This window comes from Myodes glareolus, chromosome 6 (genome assembly GCF_982192425.1).
Source record: "Myodes glareolus chromosome 6, mMyoGla1.1, whole genome shotgun sequence".
In the NCBI taxonomy this organism is placed as follows: Eukaryota; Metazoa; Chordata; class Mammalia; order Rodentia; family Cricetidae; genus Myodes; species Myodes glareolus.
In genome coordinates this window covers 34,865,605-34,887,912 of record NC_142031.1, presented here as the reverse complement: position 1 = coordinate 34,887,912, position 22,308 = coordinate 34,865,605, and the positions used below count along the sequence as shown (strand labels likewise).

At 37.7% G+C, this 22,308-nt stretch overlaps 1 protein-coding gene across 3 annotated transcripts in view; it reads right to left on the bottom strand.

The window, feature by feature from the left end:
• Positions 1–22,308, bottom strand: part of Ctnna2 (catenin alpha 2) — a 1,097,293-nt gene that overhangs the window by 54,139 nt on the left and 1,020,846 nt on the right. For all 3 annotated transcript variants that reach the window (XM_048416544.3, XM_048416545.3, XM_085690683.2), the window contains 2 exons: positions 19,833–19,984; positions 7,362–7,475 (listed from right to left, as the gene is read on the bottom strand). In XM_048416544.3, the coding sequence (XP_048272501.1) occupies positions 7,362–7,475; positions 19,833–19,984 (266 nt within the window). The remainder of the gene's footprint in view (positions 1–7,361; positions 7,476–19,832; positions 19,985–22,308) is intronic.

Below are 22,308 nucleotides of genomic sequence, written 5' to 3'. Positions count from 1 at the left end.
ACTTGGCTGTGGAGTGAGTTTATTGGTTATACACAGCAAGTGAGGAATAACAAGCAGGACTTTCTTCAAATTCCTGCCCTGACTTCCCTCAGTAATGGGCTGGACTGGGGTCAAAAGTTGTAAGTCAAACAAACCACTTCCTCATCTAAGTGGCTTTTAGTCAATGTTTCATCACAGCATCAGAAATAAAATTAGAAGCCAACATTGTATTATGTGCACACTATTCTGGTGTCATTTATGTCATTAGCTTGCTTTCTACTCACTCTTGTAGTAGAAACAAAGGACACGATAGTCTCAGGACCTGTGTCACTATCAGTAAATAGAATACATATATAATTCCTTGCAAATATACGTGGATCTGAAATTTATGTGTATCAAATCATTCAATCTGTGTAACTATTCTAACACAACTATTCATATTTAGTGGTGACATTTACCTAGACCCTGGTAAATTAGTTATACTCTTAATACAGACCAAATATCAAATTTATAATTTGGAGAATGAGAATTCAAACGGAGACGGTGAGCCAAAAACATCACCTTACAGCCATACACAATTTGTATCAAGACCTCAGCCCAGTGGAGCAAAGGCAGTTGAAAGTCCAGTTCTGCCTACCAAGTCATGTACCCTTATGATAAAGTTTCATGGGCCAGAGAAATGTTAGCTTGGACTCATGGGAACCTGGATAATTTACCTTCTTAAAGAGTCATGCCTCCAAAACTTCCATAAAAATTATAGAGAGTAAGGGTTTATGCATGTTCACATGAACCTCATGTAGTATGGGTCTGCATGTTCATATAAAGTAGAAACAAGACTGATAGATATATGGTAGTTAAAATATTTAACACGCTATGTTTGAAAATGTTTTAAAGTATTTCCATAAACTTTAAAAAGATTCATAATATACAAAGAGCCTTCATAAACTTTTATTTGTAGTTCCATGTTAAAAAGAAGGTCTGGAATTTCTCACTTGGCTTCAGCTGACAGAAATTAAATACGCATTTTTCTTCTGAAGTGCTCCTATCTTCTTGATTCACCTGGCTTCTTCACACAAAAGAGATATTCATGTTTTACTTAGGCAGCACTAATCCTAGGGGACTATTATTAAGTTTGTTCACTGGCTGCCTCTGTCTACTAAAAAAAAAAAAACCCAGTAGGACCACTAGCAGACAGCAGACTGTCCATTCAGGACCCACATGGGAAATAATGTATATACTTTCATTCACATAACTGTGAATGTGTGCATTGGAGGGTGGGCACATTCCTGTCAACTATAGCATCTGGATCTTCTTTGCATAAATTACCATTTAAATATCAATGGCCTTGGTTTTCTTTCTAATTTTTGTTTGTTTGATTTTTTTTTTCTTTCTAAGACAGGGTCTCACTATATGAGGCCTGGATAGCCTGGAACTCACTATGAAGACTAGATTGGACTTGAATTCACAAAGATCACTGCCTCTGTCTCTCCAGTGCTGGGACTGAAAGTATGTGCACCATACCTGACACTCTCTAATTTTTGTAAACATTTTATTTTATTTTACTTTTAATTATTTACGTGTGAGGGTGGGGGGGTACAGTTTTATACAACTCTGTAGGAGAAGTTTCTTCAGAGGTCAGGAAAGGTATTGGATCCCTCTGAATCTAGAGTTATAGAAGCTTGTAGGCATTCAGCATGAGTGTGGGCAACTGAACTCAAGTCCTCTGGTAGAGTAGCAAGTCTTCTTAAATGATTAGCCATCTCGCCAACCCTCCAGCCCCTTGTTCTTTAATTTGCATTACTGCCTCACTTCTGATTCCTAGAAGGGCTTCCCAAAACTAGCGCCCTTGACTTGCAGCTCAGAGCAGAAGCTCAGTGGCCTCTGACAGATGGTTTAAGCATCTTCCTGCCCAAGGCATCAATGCCACTCAAGAGAGGTCATCAGAAATGACAGGCATTTTCTGATGACACCTTCCAGAGGCAAGACTGGCTCCTTCAAAGCAGATTTGCAAGGGAAGGGGTGCTATTTTAACTGCAGGGGAGCTCGATCCACAGAATGCACTTAATGGGGTGCGACTGGAGTTCAAGTGTCATTGCATTTGCCTCCGCTGCCCTGTGGATGTCGATGAGCTCAAGGCTTTTCTTGAATATTCTTAAAATGCTCTTGGCTTTTAAAAATTCATTATTGACCTTTTCTGAAACTGGAATTTAAAAAAAGGTTATCTATAAACAGTAGATCACAACTGCAAAATTTGCAAGTTAATCAAATTAAAATTCAACACATGAGTTTTAATTAGGTCTTATCAATGTAACTCAGCAGTTTGAAATGTTAACACATTAAAGTCATTCTAAATAGAAAAGAAATAGAAGGCTGGCTACATTAAAATCAAATTCAATGTGACATATATAACATATAATTGTTCATTCCTTAAAACTAAGGCAACATGAGAAAAATTATTTCTATGGCCAGGGGAAAGGAGATAAATCTGCTTTCCTGTCCCTGTGACGAGATCTCTAGAAGTGTTGCTAGTTTCTGTAGCCTTGATCCATGCGTGGCACATACAGTTCCCCTAGCTCTACCCAGGCTGATTTGGGTTCCAAACTGGGAACATCAGAGACCAGAATCCACAAGAACTCAAGTCTTTGTCCTAGGTTCCCTGCCTTTGCTCTGGACAGCCAATCATTTACTTTTTATGATTAATAAATTCTTCCTATTGAGTTCAAAGTGCATATCACTGATACAAATAGCAGCCATTCAAAGGGATTAAAACTTTTCTTCAATCTGAATCTCCAGGTACGTGTCCCAGGGTCCACCTTTGAAATACAAGGGTCCCTGAACTGGCAAGAATTATTTTCCGAGGCAAAAAAAACAGAATTTATTACAAGGGATTTAAGGGCAAGAAAATTTATAAAAGGGGTGAAAAGTCAAGGGGCTATATCGCCACACTTGACTTTGAAGTTGACTAATACATGTAAATAGTTAAACAGTGGGTACTTCGACTTCCAGTCTTACTGTTTAGATTGGAAAACAGATATTCCTCCCATTGATGCAAGCAAACCCTCCCATGATCCTTCCTTGGATAATCCAGCTTTTTAATGTTGAATTATCTGGTTAGGAGGCTACCAGAAGCACTTCCATTTTCATCACAGTGGCACAATATTCAGTGGTATAGGTCAAAATCTGGAAAATATTTTGTAACGCAGCTCTTATAATGTCACTATGGCAGAGAAATCTCAGTGTGTGACTGTGATGGTAACCTTTGATTAGCCACCTGACGTACCTAAAATCACTGGGGAAAGAGGTTGCTCAGTGAGGGACTGTCTAGATTTTAGACCAAATTGGTCTGTAGGCATGTCACATTGCATCTATCCACTGAGATGGCAAGGCCCAGCATCAAAGTGGGCAGCACCATGGTCCTGGTTTTGGAACCTGGACTGTAGAGAAGTATAGAAAGTTGGTGGACACCAAACATATATATACTGATTTTCTTTCTGCACTTGACTGTGGATGTGACTAATTGCTTCAGTTTTCTGCCTTAACTATCACACAAAGATTGGACTGTACAGAATACCAAGCTAAAATAAACCTTTCCTTCCTCTAAGTTGCTTTCTGTCAGGTGTTTTTATAGCGATATTTTGTTTATGTTTTAATAAATAAAGCTTTCCTGGAGATCACAAGGGCAAAGGTAAGCCACTAGAGGTCAGGCAGTGGTGATACACACCTTTCATCTCAGTATTTAGGAGATAGAGGCAGATGGATCTCTGGGAGATCAAGGAAACTCTGGACTACACAAGATCAATGCAGAAATGAATCCAGGTAGTGGGAGGTCACACCTTTAATCCTAGCAATAGGGCATCACACACCTTTAATCCCATCAATAGAGGGAAAACAAAATGGAAGGAGAGAGAGGCTCTGATTGCCTAGTCTGTTTAGTCGGCCTAGTCTTCTTAGCCTTACACTTCTTAGACTACTCAGTCTGCTTAGTCTGTGGTTGCTCAGTCTTGGTTGAGGTAAGACTTCTCTAGTGGCTTTGCTGCTTTGCTTTTTTGGTTTTCAGGTTGAACCCCAATATTTGTCTCTGGGTTTTTATTATTCGTGCTACATATTTTCCTGCAGCATCAGAGGGGGAACTAGGACGAAACTGATATGAGGCGTGGAGTTTACACCCGCACAGGCACTAGCACATTGGAAATTAGGCATGCAAAAGAGAGTTAGCAAAGTTACCTGAGTTTTCAGAACTCATATTTAACAGTCAGTTCTGCACACCCTCAAAGGAAGAAATTCTGCCACTAAGGTTAAGAGCCAGAGAATTGCTGTTGACCTACTTACACTATGGCTACATGTGAAGAAACAGATTTAAGATGTCATGTCAAGGGCTGAAGTGATGAGTCATCTCTTCTGGAGGCTCTGAGTTCAATTCCCGACACCCACCTGGCCACACCCAACAATCTGTAACTAAATTCCAGAGATAACCTTTCCTGACTTCCACGGGAATCAGTTACGCTCATGGTGCACAGACATATAAAAAGTCAAAACATGCATATGCCTAAAGTAGTTTTGTAAAAGTATAAGGTGCTATGTCTAAGACTATACTGTAAGATAGCCTCTATGTATGAGCAGATTGTCATATCCAATCCCATTCTTTCTTCTACTTCCCCTCAAAGTGTTAACAGACAAAATCTTGGGAGACTGTACAGTGGTAAAGAACACTCATGGCACAAACACGAGAACCTGAATCCATGTCTACCAACCCAAACATAAAATGTCAGACATGACCACATAATACCCTAAACCTCTGTACCTGAGCAGAGACAGGAGACAGAAATTGATGGTTGGAAAGAGATGGGGGAAACATAGAAACCTCCTTTAACAGTAACAGAGATGGTGTCAAGAGAATAAAGTGGAGACTGATAGAACACAATGTGTGATGACCTCCTCTGATATACACACTGAGTATATGTGCCAGTCCACATATGCACATGCAACCATACCTACTCACAGCCATGTAAACATTGAACGAAAGCATCAGAAAATGCCATAAAAAAGAAATAAGATCCTCTATCTGACATTTGAGAGAAATGTTGGAAGAAGGTGTTAAAAGTTAATTTTCCAGTTTAACATTTTTGTCCTTGCTCTTTTCAGAGAGGAATATTTTCCTGAATAAAAATGGAAAATAAGGCCATTATCAGTAAAGACTGTCTACTTGGAAGACCTAACACCTGTGTCAAACACACAGTTGACTTCCTTCACATTTCTTAGCAGCTTGTCAAACATTGGTGGTCCAAAGTTCAACCACCTCTTACCTTAGCTATTTGATATGCCCTCTTATTCTCAACTTAGTAGCCATAATTCTATATCCCTGATTGAGGCTAACATGAGAATTTGAATTGTTGGCTGCAAGCTAATCCATAACATGGCATGGACCTCCAAGACAAATTAGCAAGTAGCAAATAAGACAAACTGGTCCTTAACTCTCATAGACACTGATCATATTTCACTCTGAAAATAGACACCAGAGTGAAAAAAAAAATAATGATCAAGAGGAACCATTTAAATTTTGTTTTTATCCATCATAACTGACTTGATGCACAACATAAAAATAATGTGTGAAAGAGAAAAATGTGTGAAACCTAATCTTATTGAATGTAGACTATTCAGGCCATCATCACAAGACGGCAATCGCAAAGCAAGAGAAAGCTTGTATATTATATCTTATTCTTTGGGGACACAAATCAGTAGAACCAGGGCTAGAGTCAGTCAATAAAATTAACTCAGAATTGATTAATGTTTGGATGAATTACTCAAACTTGTCCTTTGTCATTGACATGAAAATGCTGGTTTTACTTAATTTTAATGATGAATTGGCTTGATTAATTAGTTTGGTGGTATGCCAACAGACAAAAGATTCTGGCTTAATGACCTTCCCAATTCTTGATGTTTTAGGCAAGATTGAAGAATCTTTGAGGAGTTTTCAATGGATATTCTATGCCTTTTCAAACTCTTTGATGTCACTGTACTGTGTTCAAAAGAGACCTTCTCTTCCAAAGAAGAATAATGATCAGAGCCGGACTTTTATTGAGCATTTACTATAAGGCAAATGTTGTACTATTATTCTATAAAGATAAAGTCATCCTCAAAAGAAGGCTGCTAAGGAAGCCTATGGTTAACATCTGACAAAAATATGTCTGAATGTCAGAGAATTTAGGCAACACATAGCTCTCAGAGTGCTACTAGCATTTGCTTTTATAGATCAAAACCAAAGTTTGTGAAAGCAGAGCTACTATACGTTCTGTTCTTCTGGTCAGTTAAGGCCTTGTGCATGCTAGGCAAGCATTCTACCAGTGAGCAACACCCTCAGCACATGGCTATAAGCATAAGATCTTACTATTTGGTCAGGCTTACTCTTGAACTCACAATTCTCTTCTCTTCCTCTCAAAAACAAATTTTTGTGCTACTGTATCATATGCTGCTGTGCCTGTAGTGTCTGAATTTTTACCCCCGTGTCTCTATCAATTTGTTTCTGTACTTTTTTCATTCATTTGCCTTTAGAACAAAAATATCAAGGTCTATAGTACAAAAAGGTAAAGTGGGTTTTAAGTACAGTTATTTGGAACACATTTTCTTTTTATCTTAGTCCTCTTTATTTTAGTCTCTTAATTTGTTGTTTTCTACTTTGTTTTCCTGTTGTTGGCCCAGCTGTGGGATGTTCATTATATTGCTTGTGCTGTGAACCAGGCCACCAAGTGTTCATCTGTTTGACAAATCTGTTATATTTTATTGCTTAATTCATCCCTAAAACTCAAAACTCATGAACATTGTGTAACTTCTTTCTATCATTTAAGAAAAGACTTGGCCCTGGAAACAGGTAAACATTAGGGAAAAACAAAGATTTCTCTTTACCCAATACTCTTGAGTCAATGTGATCTTTACTATCAAATCTATCCAAAACTAGGGAGCAATTATCAAGCCAATAACAAAGGAGAACTTTAATTTTCTATTTGCTATTACCTCTTGCACTATTTCTGAACTTGGAAATTTCACTCAGAATGCAATTCAAAATTTAAGCGATAGATGGCCCCTGTCTATCAAATTATTACCCACAAGGCAAATATAATCCACTATACATGTTGGAATATGTAGTACTTAGATGCAGCTGCTACATCTAGTGGATAGAGGATGGGGAGGGTTAAAAGAAAATGGGAACAGTGGTGATTGCCACCATCATGAACAATGTACATTGTTATAGGCTACCCAAGGAATAGCCCAAACTACTGAACCAAAGATGTCTGGGCTCCCAGCACCTAAAGTTCAGAAAATTCCTCTAGTGATTTGTGTGAGTTTCTCCCCTGGGCAGTTATCCAAAGTGGTTAATGTCCACGTACCCGTGCACTCTGTCCAGCAATGAGCTGGTCGTCCTCAGTCTGAACACTTGTCCGGCTACGCACATCATAATCTTCTTGCTCAAAGTCAGAATCATCTTCTAGCTCTTCTGGAGTCTAAATAACAACATACAAAAAGAGACAGAGAATTAGTTCACCCTTACCCACACATTTCATTTCAAAGTCTAAAAAGTCCCAAAGAAAGAGTTTCTAGCATCTTACATGTAGTGTGTCTACCTGTATTGGTATTATCTTCAAAATTATGGAAACCCCATTAGTGATAAGTGGGTAAAGAAAATGGTATGCATTTACACATTGGAGTTTTACTTAGCTGTTAAAAAAAATAACAAAGGCAAAAGGAACTAGAAAAAAAATCATCCTGAGTGATGTAATACAGATCCAGAAGCATTAACGTGGCATGTATTCACTTATAAGTGGATATTAGCTGTAAAGTAAAGGATAACTATGCTACAATTCACAGATGCAGAGAGGCTAGGTAACAAGGACCATCCAAGGAGGAGACTCAGGTTTCCCTGGGAAGAGGGAATAGAAAAGATTTTGTGGTTGCACTAGAGGTTGGTGGGGATGGGACATGAAGGACCAGGTCTGAGAGAGTGTACTGAGAGCTGACTGGATGGGGAAGAATTTTGGGGCCATGGAGAAATCTAGTGCAAGGGAAACTCCCAGCAACCTACAAAGATGACCCCAGTTAAGAAGCCTAGCAATTCAATATATATATATATATATATATATATATATATATATATATATATATATATATATATCCTGAACTGGTCAATTCTTATGATCAGGCAAGACTTAAAGTGAAGGGATTGGGAAACCAATCTAGCCACAACCTTCGACCTACAGTCTGTTCTGACTATGAGATGTGATTGGGTAATGGTGGCACAGAGATTGGGCGAGTGACCAACTAATAACTGGTCCAGTCTGAGACCCATACCATGAGAATGAGCCCACACTTGTCACTGCCTGGAACACCATAACCCAGAAGTTAGATCGTCCAGAGACCTAGGATAGAACCAAACATGACTGTAGGGAAAAATAGCAATATAATTGTGCCTAACATTATTCTATTATACTCATAGATTGGTGCCTAGTCCAATAGTCATCAGAGATGCTTCACCCAACAACTGGTAGTAACAGACATAGAGAGCCACAGACAAACATTAGGCTGAGCAAGGGAAATCTTGCTGAAAAGAAGGAGAAAGGATTGTAGGACCCAGAGTGATCAAAGACATCACAAGAAAACCCAAAAGGTCAATTCATAGGAACTCACAGAGACTAAACTGATGACCAGGAAGCCTGCATAGGACTGACTTAAGCTCCCTGAATATATGTGACAGTTGAGTAGTTTTTCTTCTTCTTGGACTTATAAAAAAGTGGAAAAATAGGGGACGCCTTTGACTCTTTTACTGACTTTTGGGATCCCATTCTTCATACTGGGTTGCCTTGCCCAGCCTTAGTACAAGGTGAGATGAAAGATTAAGTCACAAAACAATCCCACACCAGTTTGAAATTATGATTAATAAAATGGTTATTTATTTAAGAGAAAAACTTTCAGATCATTGTCCTATACAACAGCCCTCTGAGCGAACAGGAACAGAATCTAGGAGCCAGAAACAGGAGCCAGAGGCAAGAGAGCAACAGCAAGGCTACCACTGCTTTTTAAAGCAAAGGAGACCATACCCAAGTGGGCTGGTATTTTAAAGGCTGAAGGAGTGGAAGGAGTTTCCACTGCACAGAGATACATAGTCTTACTACAACTTGACATGTCATGTTTTGTCCATATCCATGATATCCATACGCCTGCCCTTTTTGTAATAGATAAGGAGGAGGAATATGTGGGGCAATGGACTTTGAGGAGAGGACAGAGGGAAAAGTACAGTCAAGATGTAAAACAAATAAACAAAATTTAGGGAAATAATTTTATTATTTCATTATTTTTGTGGAATGTTCTATAGAAAAGTTAGATACATTTGATTTATAATGTCATTTATCTTCAGAGTTTCTCTAATTAGTTTTTATCTGAGTATATGACTATGGATAAGAAGGGATTATTGGGGTCAATTCATGACTTTTAGCTATGACAAGATTTTCTTCAAGAAACTGGGTAACAATGTGCTTGATTCATATATGTTTATTGAATTCATAAATGTTTAGAACATTAATGTCTTCTCTGTGGATTTTTCCATTAATGAGTGTCTCTTCTGATTGGTTTTGGTTTGAAAATTATGTTCTCAGATAGTAGAATACTTATAATTGCTTGCTTCTTTGCTCATTTACTGTGTATAATTTTCCATCCTTTAACCATAGGTGCTGTTTGTTGGTGGTAAGATATGTTAGTTAGAGAGAGAAAATAAAATTTTTATTTATTTTTTTCAATTATTTCCTCTGACAAACAGCAAATCTAAGCTTGACTTTTAACATGAGATGACTTCTAATTCAAGTAAGAGTATACTTGTGTAAAATCTATGCCTATTTTAAGATAGAAATTATCCTCAACAAAATTTATACTATGGTTTATCTGTAATATCATTTTTCTACTAGTTAGTCTTTTCTCAATAAGCAAAATGAGTGGTGATCTCTATGTCAGTATGTTTACTAAGACATGAGATAGAAAAATTAAACTCAAACTTTCCTGAGTAGATAACACTTTGTGGTCCTGAGAATGTCACCAGCCATCTGACATCTCTGTGTTTTGGCTCCCTTCTCTATGAATTGGTCTTTTCGCTGTGGCCACCTTTAAATTTGTGTGTGTGTGTATGTGCATATTTTTTATCTCTCTCTCTTTCTCTCTCTCCCTCTCTCTCTCTCTTTGTGTGTGTGTATGTGTGTATGTATACCAATATTACTTTAAACAGATTATCTAGTCATTATTAAAGTGTTTGCAAGCATAATTACTTAGAATTTAAAATTAATTCATCCAACAAAAAAAAATTGCTGGTATCATAATATAGCTCTGACTGGCCTGCAACTTACAATGTAGATCAGGCTGGCCTTGACCTCACAGAGACCTGCCATTGCTTCCCAAGTGCTGGGATTAAAGTCCTGTGCCACCACACTAAGCTTCAAAAAAATTAATATGGAAAATACTAATTCCTACACAATAGTAAGGACTAAATGATTTTTTCATAGTGTCGATTCAGATTACACCAACATAGGGAAGTGACAGTCATTTCCTATCTACAGCCAAGGAACTTCAGGTATAAAAAAAATTTCAGTAGCACATCCCATGACTTTGATTTAGTAACAAACCAGGATTTAAATCTAAACAGCCAAGTATATCTGACCCCCAACTGCAAAGATCTTTGTTTTTTATTTGTTTTTTCACATTATAAGTTGTGTAAGAACCTGAATTGTAAAGGACATAGAGGGAGTAGAGTTAGATTAAGATCATGCCAAATCATTAAAGCCTGTGCTGCAGGTAGATAAGAATGAATCTATAAGCCAACCAATAAAACCCTTCCCCTGCTTCAGGGTAGATAGCATAGTTTCTTTTAGTGCCATACAAACTGACAAAAATTTCTTCACATTCTTTGAGGTGGATAGCATTTGTTTTTGCTTGTTAGCTTGGTTGAATTCTTTTCTTTTTTAATCGTTTTGCAGAATGGAGAGTAAAGAATAAAAGATATAAATAGTCAATTGGAGGTATGCCCATAAAACTATTGCTTACGACAAACTCTACGGTGATCTCTTCATGGGGGTGATATGGGTCGTACACATGATGAAAGGAGGCTTCTACTCAGCTTTCCTCGGCAAACTGACTCTTGGTATGTAGGAGAAATTCTGCCTCTCAATAGAAATTCCCAGGAGTTGGTCTTTCAATGGAGGTACAAGTTTAGCCACAGTACTGATGACACTGGGACTCAGTTTCCATTTTCACTACACTGATTTCCTTGGCATCTTTAGTCTGATTTATCAGGTGTAGTTACTGATACAGCCTTGAGATTGGTCAGACAGGCATAAAATGGCATTGTCCATGCCAGTATTGCACTACGCCTGGTGATTTTCTGTGTTTGAGCATAAGAAAGATCTTAGGTTTCCATCTCTCTGGCAAATCAGCCACATTAACATTCACTCAGTCATCTACAGTTGCTCAATTCTGTTTCATGGCAATGTTAGGGAAATGGGAAAGAGAGGTTCTCAGTATGCATTCTGTCAGTTAAAGTGGGGGCGAGAGGGAACCTGGTTTAAATAACTGGTTATGTGTTTGCTGTGGACAGAGGTGATTTTCTGTGAACATTCTCACTTCTGGAAGGCACTGTGAAACAGTGCAGCAAGTTGGTAAATTCTCATGGCAGATGAGATGACAAGATTGCCATCACTTTTCTCACTACTTCTTAAAAGGGAGAAAAAATAAAATGGAAAACCTCGTGCAAGAGAAGGAAGCAGAATATGACAGGGCCTGTAGGACTGTGTCCAAACATTGCAGTGACCTGGGCACTTATGTCGCCAGAGAGTCAATGGCAAGCCTTGCCTAGCACAGTAATGACTCTGAGATTTAGGTAAATGACTATAGTCAGGGACCAAAATTAAATGTGTGTGTGTGGGGGGGGGGATTAAAACAATAATAGCCTGAGGGACTGGCTATGAGAGGAGATAGTTTTGTTGAAAAGGTGTTTGCTAATCAAACAGGAGTGAGTTTGGAACTCTGGCATACATGGCCTTTGAGGTTTGCTTCACAGAACAGAATTCATGCCTAGTATTGAAAATCTGGTCCAGAGACCGTGAGCGAGAATATTACAGGCCCTAAAGGCAGACCTACTGTTGTTTCACCAAACGGTCATCTTATCAAAATGCATTTTCAATATTTATGTTTATATCCATAGCAGTGATGGGGGTTAACCTAGAGAATAGTATGAAGTGTCTCGGAGTCTTTGGGATAGTTGCCTTTAATTGTCAACTTGAAATAATGTAGAATCACGTGGTAAGAAGATCTAAATGAGAAATAATCTATATTAGGTTTGAGATTGTCTTCATTAATTGATAAAGATCCATATCAGGGTAGATGGCACCATCACCCAAGGAAAAAATTCTCAACATTGTAATCCAAGATAAAGCACAGAATAATAAAGTAAACTAACATATATGCATTTATTTCTCTCTTTTAATGACTTCAGATGTGACTAGCTGTTTAAGGTCCTGCATTGACTTCCCTTCACTAATGGACCATAACATCGAATATAAGCCACTTAACCCTTTTCTCCCTTAAGTTGCCTCTTGTCAGAATATTTTATCACAGAAACATAAATGAAACTAGAGTAGCCTTCATGCAAAATTTCTGAGGCATGCCCATTAACAACTGGCAGAATGGAGAAACAAGTTGAAGAACCCATGATTTTAATGATCACAAACCACACAGGCAAATGGATGAGTGCAAAATGATTTTATGTATCTTAACCGAAATCAAACACATACAGGCTGCTGCTGTAAATAGTTCTGTCCATGCACAGTTTGCTGACTGCTATTTTTTTCTGTTATGCAAGGGCTTTCACAAGCTAAAGAAGACATGGTAAACTATACATGATCTGGAAGTAGTTTTAAAGGATTAAGAGGGCTATTATTTGATGCACTTTTAAGATCAAGACTTTAGAATGTGTACTTCACTAAATGGAAGTGAGAGACTTAGGGGGTCAAGCCTTGATTACACACCCTGCTAGTTGTGGGACGACTTTTAACTAGAACCAAAACACTACCTTGAGCATAGAGGCAGTTTCCTGGGTCTACTACGGTCTATCTATTGGGTGTGAGCAGGCAACTTTTCTGTAAAATGCTTCTGAATGGTTGCTCCCCCAAAGCTGTTTTCTAAGCCTGTTAGTAACATGTGCATATTACAGAGGCCACAGAATGTCCTGTACATTTCCCAGAGACACACCAGATGTCAGCTTCCAGGCTCTGGTGCTTAGTCCTGATCATAGCTTTTACATCAGAAGTCAAATGCGTATCTACTGGAGCAAAACTAGAGACTAATGGGTTTAGAATTATTTCACTTGTCTAAGATCACGAATAATAGGCTCAAAGACCTTTAAATTATGGTTAGAATCCACTTATGAGTGAATACATACCGTGTTCCTCTTTTTGGGTCTGGCTTACCTCACTCAGTAAAGCGTTTTCTATGTCCATCCATTTGCATGCAAAATTCAAGATGTCATTATTTTTTACCGCTGAGTAAAACTCTAATGTGTATATGTTCCACACCTTTTTTAACCATTCTTCTATTGAGGGGCACCTAGGCTGTTTCCAGGTTCTGGCTATTACAAATAGTGCTGCTATGAACATAGTTGAACAAATGCTTTTGTAGTATGCTAGGGAATCTCTAGGGTATATTCCCAAGAGTGGAATTGCTGGGTCCTGAGGGAGATTGACTCCCAGTTACCTGATGAAGATTATTTAGCTATCCGCCAGGAGGTAGGAAATAGTCAAGAGTCCCAGGTAACCTTGGGTGCATGGGGAGGGTGGGAGGGAGGGTTGTTGGAAGGGGAGAGGGTTAGAGAGGAGGGAGTAGGGGAGGAATGGAGAAAGCTTGGTTGACCGGGATGGGGGGAAGGGAGGAAGGATGAATATGGGATCAGGGAAGAATATATTTCAACTAAGGGAGTCATTTTAGGGTTTATAGGAAACTTGATTATATATGGGATCCCAGGTCCAAGGAGAGATCCCCCAGTTTGTTCTCTGGACAGAGGAGAGGGTGCCTGAATCGGCCGTGGCCCATAACCATACTGATGTATATTTTGCTTATCACCATAGATCCTTCATCTGGCGAAGGACGGCGATACAGTCGGAGACCCACATTGGAGCACCGGACTGAGCCCCCCGAGGTCCAAATGAGGAACAGAAGGAGGAAGAACATGAAAAACGAAAGCAGTACTGCGAGGGATGCTATCACCTACTGATACAAGGGAACGGATCTAATGAGAGTTTACCAAGGCCAGTTGGACGGGGACTGAACGAGGAAGTGATCTAACCAGATTCTCGGAATTTGACCGGATTCTCTGAATGTGGCTGGCCTGAAGTCTTTCTGAAAAGCCATTGACTATGATACTGGGACCTGTTTCCTCTGCATATACTGGATTTTGGGGATCCAGTCTGTTTGGACACTCACCTTCCTGGACCTGGAGGGAGGGGGGAGGAACTTGAACTTCCCACAGGGCAGGAAACCCTGACTGCCCTAAGGGACGAAGAGGGAGGAGGAGAGGGAGTGGGGGGAGTGGGAGGGTGTTGGGAAGAGGGGTGGAAATGGAAACTTTTATAATTTAATAAAATTTACTTTAAAAAAAGAATTATTTCACTTGGACATATGAGGAAAGTGTATTAAGTATCATTTTTAAAAACTTTCAAATTTATATGAGAGTTTCATTAAAAGAAGAAGGGAAAATTTTCAGGCTAACTGGATATTTTGGGTAACTTACAAGAAATAGCTTCTCAATAGAGATCTAAAGCCAATATCAAAAAAAAAAAAAACCTTCCTTAGTTTGGACTAACTAACCATGCATTACCAGGAACACCTCCAAAGCGTTCTTTCCACTGAGCTCTGAATCTCTTATGTTCCATCGTTCCATACTCGATTCTCACCAGCACTGTCAGAGGGGTCTCATTTAGATCTGAGATATATCATGTCAAGTCCCTATCCAGAACCCTGCAATGGCTCTCATCTCAACTGTGTGGTTCTTATATTTCTATGATTCTCTAACTGAACCCACTACAAAAATCATCCCTTTCCAAAAAACAGGCTCTGTTCAGTTGTGTTCTGACTCATTCTCAACTTCTCTCCATAAAACCTCTGCTCACCTTGAGCTCTTTCTCCCTTACCCTGCCTCTGTTTCTTCCATAGAATTCAATTTGGAATTGAATATAGTTGTTTATTACCTGTACGTGTAAGAATGAAAATTTTGTCTTTGTTTACCTATGTACTGGAATAGACCTAACAGTATGGGATATCTCATCTCCCCTTAAAAAGAGCATAAAAATATACTTCTCATTGATGGTGTTAGAGAAGCAACACTAGGATCTATGTAAGGCTCTGATTGGGAGAAATAAAGTAAAACAGGATATATAAATAGCTTTATACCTTTCATCTGATTGTTAGGAGAAATATTTTGACTTTAACTGCTGAAATTTTAATATTGTTAACTTCTTTAGCAAATTCCACATTATTAGCCAACTGGAAGAAACCTCAAATGAGCAGGATGATCAAAGAAAATCTTGAGTGGTCCTGCTAAGTAGTATGTCTATGAAAGTCCTTGACATTAGCTTTAATAATGTTTTCTTCATTTGCAGAGAAAATAATTGGCTGATGACCACAGTTAAACTACAAATTCTGTACTCCACTGCTTCATAGCATCCTCATGGTCTCAATGTTTTAATAGTGCCTTTAGTCTGAACAACAGTTAAATAAAAAATCTCTAGCAGTCTTTTTGACTAGGCCATTTACCCCCAACTAACCCATTTGTGTGACCAAACTAACATTACAGTACATATTTATATATTAGGATTGATATGGATCACAATGATTCTGAAGATAGCATTTTATCATATGGATAACTACATACTCAGCTTCACAAATTCACCACAGCATTAGCACACATGGATCAACCTAATAGTTAAATTGTGAAGCACCCCAACTTACCTTTCTTATACAAATCAAACTTCCATATTACTTTCAAGAATTTTAAATACCTAACAGTGCTCCGAAGCACTTTGATACATAACACAGGAGAGCTATAGTGAACTGCAGAATTTTATCAACCCACTGTTCCAGCCCCTACTATTTCCTTGCTCTGACTTTGAAATCCTCATACATAAATAATCAAAGAAAAAATGACAATTATAAATATTTTGTGTAGAGATATTATAGAAGAAAACTACTCTTTTATCTAATATTGCTGTCTTAACACCGAGATACTACCTAAGCATTATACTTAATTCCCAATAGTAAACTTTTAAGCTTTTATTCATCTTAATTTCCAAGAGTAAACAAAATTATGATTTTTATTGAGCTCTACATTTTTCTCTGCTCCCCTCCCTGACTCTCCCATTCTCTTCAACCCTCTCCCAAGGTCCCCATGCTTCAAATTTACTCAGGAGATCTTGTCTTTTTCTACTACTCATTTAGAATAGTAAAAGTATTTTAAGTATGTTCTTGATCCTCATTACCTGCATATTCCACATTTGTGAATCTATCTCTTCACCAAATCTTATTTGTAAAACTATCAACACAGTCAGAAATCTCTATTATTCCAAGACACTAAGGTGCGTATCTCCAGCTAAATTCAAACGCTCTGTCTCATTTTTGAACACTCATACATTGAACAATTGTCCTTTCCATGGTCTGTTTAGTGCCACATTTTATGTGGTTTTGGCTAATGTTTTCTCTGTTTTAAAAAGCAACCAAAGGCAGTGTTGAAAGTTTGCCAAACTTGGCAAAGGTAGTGATGAATTTAATATTCCTAAATCATGTAGTCTGAGAAAACACCCACATCAGGTAAGCAGTGTTCCAGTATGAGTCTGTGCTGGTGTCTATGAGTTTGAGTCTCTATAATATATGTGTAGCATTGTGTCTTTAGATAAAAACATATATGAAAAGGGGGTACATATTGATCGTTTAGTGAAATTATGATCAGAGACTCACAAAAATTTACTCCTGACCTAGTATTTCACCCCAAAGGACTGGCTTAGTACTAGTGATTAATTATTCAGAGAGAATGCTTAAACATACCTGCTGTGGATGATGAGATTGATGAGTAATGGTCACCCTGGTTTGCAGATTTATTTTTTCTAATGCCTTGTGAAGATAATGAGAAAGTTTCTACATGTCTGCCCATCACAGAGGATAGATTTGGTTAAAAATTAAATGAAAAAATGGCTCATGAATTAAGGGGAAAGACCTGTTCCACGACAGGTAAACAGTCTTGGAAAGTGAGATTGGAACCCAGAGAACATAGAGTTTGTCTACATCTGAGTGCTGCCTGGAGCTAGCCTCGAGCTCATAAGCAAAAAGATCACCATTAAATATGTATTGATTGTTGAGAGGCAAGCTAATGGAGAATTTGACTCATAGTCCTTTCTGCAGTTATCACTCTTTTAAATGACTTTAAAGAGGTGTGTTTCTTTTGTGAAGAATAATCAGCAGTTTGGGAGGAGGTTACACAGTCATGTCAGCTGTCAGGAAAAGCACCAACCCCACCCCCAATCATTCTTTTCTAACCTTGTACAACAGAATTTTCTAAGTAATATAGACTTAATAATTATATTAAAATGAAATCATGACATTTTATTAAATACAAAAGAAACCATTCATGTACTGACTGGATAAGGTCTTTAAAAATAACAATTTATATCCACTGTACATTTCTATTTTCCTAAATTTTAAACATTTTTTTTCAAAATGGTGAGATGGGAGAAATGACACTCACTGTGATGATGATATGGCATTTTATCTAAAACTGTGGAGTTTTTATGGCTCGTGAGTGAAAAAAAATGAATGATGGCTATAAACTTCCTCAGCCTCTCAGATAAATGGTTGTCACAAAAATGTGAAGGCGAACAAAGCAGAAAAAAATGGCAAAAGAGGGAATGTGTCTTGAGGATTATAGTAGGGTTTAGTACAGAGCACTTGGCAAACATAACTCTCACGGTCTGTTACCTTACTTCACAAGTTAGCACAGAATGGGAAAAGGTCTTTAAAAGCTCACTATCCTTTCCCTCTCTACCCTAATTCTCTTATCTTGTTTTTCTCCATAACTTTTCAGTCTTCTGAAAAGTTTGGGCACAGATACTCTTAACATCTTTCTGTCCTTCCCTCTCCCTCCCTCTCTTCCTCCCTTCCTTTGTCTGTCTTTGTCTCTTTTAATGCATGTCAAGCAATAGAATCCAATGGAGGCGGGAAAAGACAACCATGTCTTTTGAAAATTTATAGCCTAAAAAAAGTAATAGTCATAAAGGGAAATATGGTTAGCCAAGTCTTGAAAGATGGTCAGTGTCTTAGTTATAGAATGGGTAAATTAAATGCACAAGAAGTTCAAGTCCCCTAAGTCCAAACTTGAACTCTATGTATTTAAGTATAATTAATATGACCTGATGGAATTTTATTGAATGTTATAGTCTTTTAAAGTTGATTTCATCAGTCAGTTCCAGAAACAGCTCTGGGGTTTGTGATTAAGGAGCCTGGCTAATTCAGCCACTAGCTCTGAAAACCTATCGTGTGCTTTAAACGAGACTGGTGCAGCATACTGAAATAGTAATATCAGGGATACATCTCGCTAAGAAAATGTTATAATTAATTTCATTTACCACTTCTAAAATAAATAAAATAAGTAAGAATTAGTATTTTTATTTCTGAGTATATACATGTGCCTGTTCAACAATATGTAGCACTTGTGTGTACTACCTTAAAAAGGGAATCTCATCATGTAAAAAAAATTAGCAGGCATTTGTGATCTGTCCATAAGAGATGCTTGGAACTGAACCCATGTCCTCTATGAGCACAGTAAGTACTCTGATCCGCTGAGGCAACCGTCCAGCCCCTCATTTGCTGTGTTTTACTCTTTAGTATAGCTTTCAAATTTTAAAAATAATATACAAAAATTGGTTCTCATAATTATATTGGTCAGTATGCCCTTGGGAAGGTATTGAAGAAGCTCATCGCTCAAATTTTAATGGATACATATTTTCTCTCAATTATGCTTCTATGTATGTAGTATGTAGTTTATTTGAAGGAAGGAAGAGCTCCATTACTAATGACATTACTTGAACAATATTTTAGGAAGTGGTTGGTAAGGTTAGAAGTCACAAACTAACATAAAACTTACAATAAAATATTATACAGCAGCTAAATTATATGGAGTAAGGTAGGGATCTTAGAGATAGATTCACTCATATTTTGGGTGGATAGAACAAGTTACAAAAGATACAGCATAGGTTTAAAGCCAACTCTAATGTGTACCTTCTAGGTTTGCTGCATGGTTTATTACTTAGACAATACTGGTAAAACCTCATACATGCTTGACACAAAAAGATGGGGAAAGAAAACTAATGAGGTCGGTGATGGGAGGAGCTTTCATACAAGACTATCCTGCTTTCCGCATAATAAACTCTAATTATGTTGCTTCTATATTCACACTACTATGGTAAAAATACTTCACTCCTTAACAACTCTGGAGTCTCGAGTGATCCAGGTGTGAAGATGGTGTCTGCAAGAGGCACAATTGAAAAGCAGCAGGGATTCTACCAAATTATATGAAACTTACAGAAAAATATGCAAGCCAGAAGGAACTAGAATATATCAGAACATTCCGTATGGAACTGGGCTTGTTGGGACTCACTCATCCATTGATATGCAAAAAGCCCACATGGTAAGAATATGCTAGAAATCAAACAATTTTGCAGATTACATTGAGGAATTAAAAACAGGGAAGACATTGAACGTCCTGGGGACTCTCTGAGAGCTTCACGTACCCTGATCATCAGCACAGCCTTTCTGATGTCCCGAACACCATCGTACACCAGGCGTGAGGCATCGATAAACTCGTTCTCCTCGAATGGTTGAGGGACGTTGGCACTAAGGGCTTCGATGGCAACCTCAACTTGTTCAGCAAAGCGTGGCATCACTGGATGAACAAAAGAAATGACAGCAAATGAGAGAACTTTCCTCTTGCTGTCCATCATTCCAGTCCCTGGACAAAGTTAATTGTAGGCCTTTGGGGCCAGGTTTGAAAAGGTCTGATTTGGTTATCTTGTGTCACTTACCTTATTAAAAGAAAGAAAACTATTACTTCTTGCAAGGTGATGGTTTGGGGGAAAAAAAGGAAAAAGGCACTTATGACAACCATGCAAGATGGTACAAGAAAGGAGATGCATATAAATTTCACATTTATGATAACCTGAGTTGAAATTCAATTTTGTTAGTTCCCACTCATGAAAATTTGCTCAAATTTTCTTAATATTTTGAAGCCTTCTTTTTGCCTATATAATAGTTGGATTCAGTATTATAACACACACAAAACTATCGTCTTAAACTGCCCTTAGAAAATATCAACGAACATCTAATTAATGCCAGAAGTTATAAGCAGAAAGTGTAGAGCAGACATTTGGATGAAAATTCAGGAATTAAGAAATAAAGGGACATGGAAGGAGGAATGTTATGGAAGGACAATTTAAGTGAATAAAGGAAAATAGGATTAACTCAGCAGAAAGACCTGTAAGTAGAAAAGAAGATCAATAGGTTGCCTATTTTATCAATATCACTCTGGTATGAGAAAAGATGCATGTTTAAGTTCCTAAAAAGCTGATGCCTTGTTCTCATGAGAACAAATTTGCACACACACACACACACACACACACACACACACACACACATACACACACACACCAGCAGAAAATAAGTTCACTAGAATATCTCGAATATTTCTACAGATTCTGGAAAAGAAAATGGTGCTAATTTTTTGACTCCTGAAAATCATAATTCAATTTTTAAGCTGTTATCTCACAGCAACCCCCTCCTGTGGCAGATGGAAACCAAAAGCAAAACTCTCTTTATTTACAAGGACAATAAAACAGAAGCACAATTTGTCTGCATCCATTTCGAATTTTTATGCCTGGTTCATCTTTATTCTCATTTTAACCCTCTTGGATATTGTGACATTTATTTTAATCCCTGGTGTGGGAAATTCTGCTCATTTACTCTGTAGGGTCAGACTACCCAAACTACATAATTCCTAGAAACATTCACTCATACTAGAAAAAGTCAAATGATTTTTAGGGAAGGAAGATAGAGGTCGAGGGAGGCATAAACATTCTTGCAACAGTAACTATGAAAACCTAGGTTTGAACTGGGCAATTTTCTTTTCCCATGTGAATAATGAGGATTACTTCCCTGTACCACCTGGGCTTTCCATATCACCATTGAGCTGCATCTATGTGGAAAGAATTCTGGGGTCATTTAGTTGTTTTGCCATGACTGAATTGAATCTGAAGTGATTAGCATTCTAATTACACACATTTGGTCAATAAAATGCATATATGTATCCGAACATCACACCATGCCCCATAAAAATGTGTAACTATCCCATGTCAACTCAACATAAATTTCTAAAAACTTTTATTTTTAAAACTCATAAAAGAAACCTGGGTTCTTTCAATTATCCCTTTGTGCTGAGAATGAACTTTTTTATGGGACTGAAAAATGAAGATCATTGGAATTGACCACTTTGAGTATGGAAATATTTTGTATGAATCTGACATTTAGAAATGAGTGTTTTACTTAAATAAAATCATAACTATTTTTTTGGCAGAAAGTTCTGAGTTATACTAATTCTACTTTATTTGATATTTAAACTGGCATGTTCGTGGCTCTAGATGACTTTACAGATTTATATGCAGCTGTCAGTAGTACTTAGATATATAAAATTTCCCTCATTTTCAGGATGGTAAGATTGCTTAGTGCGAAAAGACGCTTTCTGCCAGGCTTGGAAAGCCCTGAGTTTAATTCCCAGTACCTACATGGTGGAAGGAGAGAAGTTACTCTTGCAAGCTAACCTATAAACTCCACATGTATGTTGCAGCATGTGCATGTGCAGACATACACACAATAAATAATATGTAATTTTAAAAGTTCATTACTCTCTTATATATGTGATATAAAGAAACAGAGCTGTTACATGCAAGTAGAAAACATTCTACAAATTGACTTGAAAACTGATGAGCAAATTCACAGAAAATAATTCCATGTTACTGATAAATACACAATCGTATGTTTGACATCATTAACTAAAAACAACAATAAAATATAATTTCATACATAAGAATCGACAAAGAATTTGAAGCATGATCATGCTATGAAAATATGGCTGGGGAAAACCCATCTACTGTAGTTGGAACTGAAAATAGCAATGTATCTTTTTGGCCACCACTACCATGAAATACAGTAAATGAC